Source organism: Vigna radiata, unplaced genomic scaffold, assembly GCF_000741045.1.
Source record: "Vigna radiata var. radiata cultivar VC1973A unplaced genomic scaffold, Vradiata_ver6 scaffold_284, whole genome shotgun sequence".
Classification (NCBI taxonomy): domain Eukaryota; kingdom Viridiplantae; phylum Streptophyta; class Magnoliopsida; order Fabales; family Fabaceae; genus Vigna; species Vigna radiata.
In genome coordinates this window covers 399,413-407,503 of record NW_014542217.1, presented here as the reverse complement: position 1 = coordinate 407,503, position 8,091 = coordinate 399,413, and the positions used below count along the sequence as shown (strand labels likewise).

Genomic DNA, 8,091 nt, shown 5'->3' with positions numbered 1-8,091 from the left:
TTGTTTTTATCCAATACATTTATGAAATACAAAACTAACTTAACTATTTAATAATTGTTTTTAAAACATCATTTATATTTTTTAAATTTTAATTGCTTATTTTTTTTTTTTTTAACTTTTTTCATTTTTTGTTTTTTTTAATTATATATAAATCAATAGTGATATTAAATATTTTCATTAAACATAAAAACAAAGGAATTATTTTTCAAATCATTATTACATTTATTTATATTATTATTTTTCTTAAGTTTAAATTTAAGTTTTTTAAAAAGTACTTTACTGAAATTCAGCTCTTGAGACATTAAATTGCGACTAGATTACCCTTCAAAACACAAACAATCATGAATGAGTTCGTTTAATCGAATTCTAGCAGTGAAAAAAAATAAACCGTAAAATCCTGGTAAATAGGATGTGCAGTGTGTCTAATGTCGAGAATTAAAAAGAGAAAGGGCTAAGGAAAAAAAAAATCGAACGCCAAGAAAGCAAATGAAGATTATAATTCATAAGAAGGATTTTTTTCCGCCAAAAGTAAACCTCTGTTCCCGCCATAATATGCCTCTTATATATCTAACTATGGCCAAAATTTTCTCAGATCTAATACTACTATAACGCAATGGACATCGACCACCGGAAGCGGAAACGTGCCTCTGCGACACTCACCCAAAGCAGAGCGCAGCTTCACCGGAACCGCTCCGGTCAACTCCGGTTTGATCTTGTCCCGAGTGATGAGGAACCCCACGCAGTACCCTTTCCCTTTCATCGAACCAATAGCAAGAAACCCAAGCGTGAGCACGACGAGCCTCTTCGCATTCTGATGAAGGACCTTCGCGCCAGGCGTGTCTATTCGCCTCCGCAGTCCACCAACTCCAGTTTGATCAAAGGCGCGTTTCTCAAGTGGACTGCCGACGATTCCGATTGTACGGATGTGAAACTTGCCGAAGGTCCCGATATGGGGCTTTCTCGTGAGGCTCGGAGCTTCGATCTAGGGAACGCTGAATCCTTAGAAGAGAACAGAAAATTGCAAGATTGCAAGGGAAATAACGACGGATATTGTCCAGAGAAAATTGATGGTTTGGATGGAAAAGCGTTACCAACGACACTACCTGATTCTGAGGTATGTGTTGGTTCAACTTCAAAGGTTAACTTATATGAAGCAGATATTACTTTCAATGATACACCTACAATGGGGATAGATAACACGAAGAATTATTCTTCTCTTTTGGGCCAAGTTGTTAGTGCCTAGCTCTTATTTTTATTTTTATTTTTTTTTAAGTTTCCATTGTATTTATTTACCAATATTTTTTCAGTGAACTTGTCTTATCCTTGGAGGGAGCTAGTGACTGACTTTTCTAATGGATGTTGTACATATAGCCATAGTTGATAGCTCTAACTGTAGTCATGGCGAATTGTGAGATTAGGTTAAACGAGTTTTTGTGGGACTTGGTTAAAATTCCAGTAAATAATTCCGCTTTAAAAAATTTTGTTGTTTTGACAGCTCAATTTTATAATTGTATAGTTATGTGGGATCTCTATGCAGGTTCTCAGACCACGTTTCCAGGGAAAGTTGTTCAAGATCCCGGGTTCTGCCAATTACAGAAGGTTATGTACATTTCTTAGAGATGGCGTGAGAGAAGACTCTGGTAACTATTTGTGCTGCTAACCCCTTATTAGTGTACTTATTTAGATGATTATATATTTAAGGTATCTTTGATGAATTATTTTAATTTGTTTGGAATTTTTTGTAGGTACACCAAAATTGGGTTTTGGCCAGAAAAATGAGGGCGGAGAAAAGGAGAAACAACATCCTTTTTCGTCTCAAAATCAAGAGGCTTCTAAAGAAGAACTCAAGACCGACGGTTGCATCACGCATGGTACTAATGGGTCAAAATTGACATCTTCCCACTACTTTCTTGAATAAGAAGTGCAATTAGATTCAAAAGAAGTGACTACTCAATGTTTATTTGTGTCACCTGCAGAGGGAAAATGTTTGAGTGAAGCGAAGGTGGATTCCACTGCAGATAATGGTGTTAACGGTTTTAGAAGTGATTTACCCAAAGATGGCCTTAATCAATTGTCTAGCCACACGAATGGTAATGATTGCAACGAGCCTAGTCATAAAAGTGCTTGTACCTCGGAAGAATTTGGTTTTTTGAATAAAAAATATATTCTGACAACTCCTCCTAATGCTGATATATATGATAATTCAGAGGTTAATGCCAAACCCATGGATTTCACCAGAAGCACCCAAGGGCATGCTGGTGAACTGTTTTCTTTTAAACCTGGCAAGGGGAAGGATTTCCTCAAGAGTAAATCAGTACGAATCTGTTCTTTGTTTCTAGTCTTGTTTTTTTCCACCAATTCTGTGTTACACATTTGATTACTGATCTTTGCTAAAATATAATTATGTTACCTAAACATACCAGGTGTCGAAACCACAGGTGACTAAAGATTTTACGATATTAAGCATTGAGATTAAACTATTGATGCTGTAGTGGGTTTTCTAGAACCTTGTATGCCTGCATTTTAGTAATATTGACAAAATTGGTTATATATTTAGTGGAGATTTAAATATGATTTGTAATGATCATGCAGGTGCCCAGACAGAACTTGCACAAGAAACTTTTTATAACCCCAGGTGGTGTCAGCTATAAAAGGTTGCTTCCATTTCTAATGAATCTTACCAAAGATTACTCTGGTAACTTCTTTGTGTCTTCAACGTCTTTAATAATTTACTTTAGATATTAATTGTGGAAAACGAAGAAGCTAATTGATTTTACAGATACATCCAAATTTGATCATCAGACTCATATTCAAGATGAAAAGGAAGACGTGGATTCAAAGAGGTTTCAACATACTTTGTCATCTCAAACTGAAGAAGCTTCTATAGTTGAACACAAGACAGACAGCAGTCCCATGCATGGTGCAGTTGAATCCAATGGAGTGGAAAACTGTGTATTAGTTTATACTTCTAATGAGTTATCTCATGCCAAGCGACCAATATTGACACCTTCTCAAGACTTGCCTGAATTGCCAATCCAATGGGACTCAAAAGAAGGGGTATGTGACGGTCTATCTGCTCCCTCTGTCAACGAACTTATGGAAAAAATTGTTAAAGACGATGAGTGCTTGACTGCTTCAGAACTTAATCCATGTTCAGTAATGGAGGTTGATTTTCACTCTGCTAAGATAGTTGCAAATGTTGCGCAAAATGAGGATCGCCAGGAATCCAGACGACCCAAGAGTGAGTCACCACTCAACGATCAAATTGGACTTTTTGTCAACAGTGATGTCTCTGAGCTTACATTAGTGCATCATTCAAATAGAGAAAAAGGATTCACTATCGGTTATGAGGAAAACAAGCAGTCTGTGAATCTGGATGAGTGTGAATCTGTTGATGAGAACGTCAGAAATCACGTCCGCGTTTCAAATGATTTACCCCGATCACTATCTGAGAAGATTATCTCAGGCAAATTTGACATGGGAGGACACAGTGGTGACAAAGTTGGAAGAATGCGGAATGAAATAGTTATATGTTCAACGATGCCTTCAGAAGGTAGTAATAACAATGCTAGAGAAATAAAAAATGAGTTTGAATCCAAGATCACATCGGTGAGGACCTTAAATCCTTCATAAAAGTATTTCCTCAGAACTAGCATGAACAACATTATGATTATGCTTTTCTCGTTAATTTAACTTATATTTTGTGTTTAAGAAACAGGTTCTTAGACGTTGTCTGCAGTTTAATTTGTGGAAACATGCCGGATCTTTAAACTGCAAAAGACTGTTTCCATTTTTATTGAATAGTAAGAAATATAATTCTAGTGAATATTGCTTTATATTCTCGTGGAAGATAACTTCTTTTCCAATTTTCTTCCTGACCACGGTATTTGTGAGTGATTCAAATGGCTGTTACTTGTAAAATTGTGCAGGTAATTCTGGTACTCAGCATCAAATAGGATTAAAAAATGATAGTTCAACCCAAAAATTTCAAATTCCTGAATTTCAGTCATCTCGTGATTCATGGGAAGTGACTCAACTGCAAGATGAACAGGTTGCATCAAATGGTCTCTGCAAGACCGAGAGTTCTACTGATCCATCAATTTCTGATCATGAAATAGAATTGCCTGTCATAACCAAAGAAAAAACTACACCTCCCTTGTCCAAGACATCAATTTTCTCCGAAATTAGAGGAACTAGTTCTTTTCTGATATCTGCTGGGAAACAACCTGAGACACACAAATGTGGTCAGAGTTTGTCTCAACTGAAAGTCGTAGGACAACTTGGAGACCCTGCAGTTGGTTTAAGAAAAGGAATTTTAAAAAGAAATCCAAGGGGATGCCGAGGACTTTGCACATGTTTGAACTGTGTTTCTTTTCGTCTTCATGCAGAAAGAGCATTTGAATTTTCTAAAAATCAATTGCTAGAAGCCGAAGAGGTTGCCCATGACCTTATGAAGGAATTATCTCTTCTTAGAAATATGTTAGAAAAATCAGCTGATACTGTCAACATCAATCCTGTTTTCGATGGAAGCCAGGTTAGTGCCATAAAGATTTTTTTTTCTTGTTCGTTTCATTAAGGTTTTTGGATTTAATGTAGTTTACCAATTCTAGCCCTTCTGTATATGCAAAATAACGATAATTAGTGTAGAAATATCAGGAAAAATGCGTGGCAAACTAAGGCTTTTTTACCCCTTATCTTTTAGGTTAGAGAAGCTTGCAGGAAAGCATTTGCAGCGGAAAAAACTGCGAAGGACCGTCTTAATCAGATGCAAGATGATCTTAACACCCATAGCAGAATAACAGTAAGTGCATGTTTGGGCCCAAATTTGGTTCCTCCATTTGAAAAGTAATGGTTTTTGAACTTGGTTGCAGAGCTTGAAGGCACCAAGGGTGACGTTTGCTCTTAATGTTGAAGAAAAAATCATTCCACCGGGGCGGTAATTGTCCAACCATATTGATGTTTTGAAACTGGAAGAGTGTCAGAGAAAAGCTCGAGGAGAAGAGCATTACTTATTTATTTTCGTAATTTGTTACTGTAAATACGAATTTATTAACGTTTTAGCATGCCCTATTTCTTTTATTTATTGAACTTAAAAAGTCATCAAATTAATGATTGTAAAACTTCTACTTTCTCGTGGTTTTTATTAGTTTTAATAAAGTTTCAAGTCGGGGCATTAAAAAAATTAGAATGGGTAAAATAATTTAGGTTTAAACCTCTTTTTGGTCCCTAAGTTGCGGATGTTCAGTCTAGTTTCTGTTTTTAAAAATGTAAATATTTGGTTTCTAAGTTTTAAAAAATGTATCAAATGAGTTCTTTTTTAACTTGAAATACTGTTTTTGGTTGTAATTGCTACATCTTTAGATTGCTTTAATTTGTTTCTTAATAATAACAGCACTTTAGATTGTTCTTTGTACTTTGACTATGAACATAAAAAAAGAAAAAAGGATTCATTTGATATATTTTTTATAACTTAGGAAACAAAGGTTTACATTTTTAAAATCGCTCATAACTTAGGGACTAAAAAGAAGTTTAAACCAATAATTTAAAGTTGTCTTTCAATAAAGATAGAATTAATTAATGACAAATTAGATATTATAAAATTTATACAAAAAGTTAGTCAAACAAAATAATAATAATTAAAAAATAAAGATAAATAAAATAAATAAAATATTAAATAATGAGAGAAAGAAATAATATGTCAAAATAACAATTTTCATAATCTAAAACAGCTTGTAATGTTTTCATTTTTTATTCAAGTGCATCAAATAATTATCTTTATGAATTGCTTTAGTTGATTTGTGCTTGTGCAAATATCCTTCCTTGTCTTTTATGATTGATCACACTTTGAAACTACTTTGTAAGCTAAGCTACAAACCTTTCTAACAAATCGATAGCTTCTAAAACTTTTACCTAAGTTTTCTGTTATATCTAAGCACTAACAATCTTAAGACATAACTTCATTTACCTCCCCTGGTTGGTAGTTCACAGTAATTTTAAACATTCAATGGGACACTGATTTCAATATGAGAATGTTACAGTTGATATTGTGTTTGATCCATAGCCAGACATTTTTAGCTGTGCCAAACTAAATCTCCTTTGCATCCACCTTTCCTTGTCAAAATACTACCCTATTATTTCCACGGTTGAAAGTTTTGTCTAGGTTGGTTATGATGCACATAACTTATATCAATTAGATGTAGGGGAAAAAACGAGAAAACACCAACGTATTAACTACGAGAAATAAGAGAGAGAAAAACACTTTCATACACTCTCAAATGTTTCTAGAGAGAAGCTAGAGAGAAAAGCTTCTTCCATGCTAAGGACACTCTCCTCTCAGTCAACACACACATTAGCAAAGAAGATGATGAACACGGTGAGAGCACAAGGAAGCAAACACACACTCAGGTATTGAATAAACCTCTTTGTATATTGTATTATTAAAAAATAGCAAGTGGAACCGAGTCTCGATGTGTTTACTTCTCCCATGCGACGTAGGATGTTTGCCTGGTTTATGGGTGACTTGTTGTCCACAAGCAGTCTGACCTTTCCAGCTAGCCTCATCTTCAACTCCTCCATCAAATAACATAGCGAACCTCATAGACAACAATGTATTCTGCCTCATAGGATGATAGAGCCCCTACTGATTCTTTCGTAGAATTCCATGAAATTGGTGCTCCTCCAAGGAAGAAAATGTACCCAACAGTACTCTTCCTGTCACCTTTATCCTCGCACAAATCTGAGTCTGAATAAGAGGTAATTTGTACCTTTGTTCTTGGTTCTCCTCTCGGCAGAAATATTCCATAGGTATATGTACCTTTCAAGTATCTTAGCATATGCTTAGCAGCATTCAAATGAGATATTCTAGGACTCTGCATAAATCTACTAATAACACCCACATTGGAGCTGAGATCTGGCTTTGTATGGCATATATATCTTAGGCTCCCAACCATTTCCCTATACTCAATAAGATTAACTCCTTCTTCTCCTGGATCCTTTTCCAGCTTCAAACTCACCTCTGCTAGAGTATTTGCAGAATTGCAATGAAGCATGTCAAATTTATTTAACATGTCCAATGCATATCTGGACTGATGCATCACAATTCCACCATCAGTCTTGGTAAACTAAATCCCAAGGAAATAGCTCAACCTTCCCAAATCACCCATTTCAAATTCCTGTAACATTTGGATTTTGAAATCAAAGATCTTCTCCTCACTGCTCCCTGTGATTAACAAATCATCCACATATAGACACACTATCAACTTCTCTTCTTTGCCATTGTGTTGACAACACTGAACATACACTCCATGCTCAGAAGCACACTTCTTGAACTCGATGTTGATCATAAACCCATCTATCCTCTGATTCCAAGCCATTGGCGCCTACTTGAGCCCATACAAAGCCTTCTTCAATATGTACACCTTATATGGATGCCTCTTGACTTCAAACCCCTAAGGTTGAACAACATAAACTTCTTACTCCGGGTTGCCATTCAAGAATACAGACTTTACATCCAATTGATGCAAAGTCCAATTAAATTGTGTTGCCAAGGAGACAACCAATCTGATTGTTTCTATTATGGCCACAGGTGCAAACACTTCTCCATAGTTTATTCCAGGTTGCTGCAAGAATCCTTTGGCTACTAATTTGGCCTTGTGCCTAATCACCACACCTTGTGGATTTATCTTGAACTTATAAATCCACTTAAGTGCTATTGGCTTCTTGTTGGGAGGTAACTCTATCAATTTCTATGTGTGATTCTTCACTATTGAATCTATCTCTTCTTGCATAGCCTTATACCATCTTCCATCTCTCACTGTCTAGTCAAACTCAACAGGTTCAGCTTCTGCTATTAAAGCATAGTGAACAAAATTACCTTCTAATGTAATGGTTGCATCATAGGATTGATCATAATCTCTCAGATGTGTTGGTAGCTGAGTGATTCTGGATGACCTTCTAACACTATCCTCCCTCCTGCATGCCTCTGGTTCTACTGCTGCAGGTTCATCCTCCAACACAATGGTAAATACTTCTTTCTCCTTTGATTCCCACTACCACATCCCAGCTTCATCAACTACAACATCGTTGTTGATA

At 35.8% G+C, this 8,091-nt stretch overlaps 2 protein-coding genes across 4 annotated transcripts; one reads left to right on the top strand and one right to left on the bottom strand.

The window, feature by feature from the left end:
- The first annotated feature begins 478 nt into the window (after positions 1–478).
- LOC106779418 lies at positions 479–5,126 on the top strand. Of its 3 annotated transcripts, none has more exons than XM_014667517.2 (11): positions 479–1,114; positions 1,517–1,640; positions 1,746–1,871; positions 1,977–2,090; positions 2,208–2,314; positions 2,593–2,695; positions 2,780–3,609; positions 3,719–3,803; positions 3,930–4,534; positions 4,703–4,801; positions 4,872–5,126. In XM_014667517.2, exons 1-11 carry the CDS (start codon positions 614–616, stop codon positions 4,938–4,940), a joined length of 2,763 nt encoding a protein of 920 aa, XP_014523003.1. In that variant the 5' UTR covers positions 479–613; the 3' UTR covers positions 4,941–5,126. The 3 variants fall into 3 exon arrangements, with proteins under 3 accessions (XP_014523003.1, XP_022632293.1, XP_022632294.1); XM_022776572.1 differs by having other exon boundaries at positions 484–1,114; positions 1,538–1,640; XM_022776573.1 differs by lacking the exon at positions 479–1,114 and adding an exon at positions 1,134–1,231 and having other exon boundaries at positions 1,538–1,640.
- A 1,449-nt stretch (positions 5,127–6,575) lies between these two features.
- Positions 6,576–7,094, bottom strand: LOC106779422 (uncharacterized mitochondrial protein AtMg00810-like). The gene has a single exon (XM_014667521.1). The coding sequence runs from the start codon at positions 7,092–7,094 to the stop codon at positions 6,576–6,578; it is 519 nt and encodes a 172-aa protein (XP_014523007.1).
- Positions 7,095–8,091: the final 997 nt, after the last annotated feature.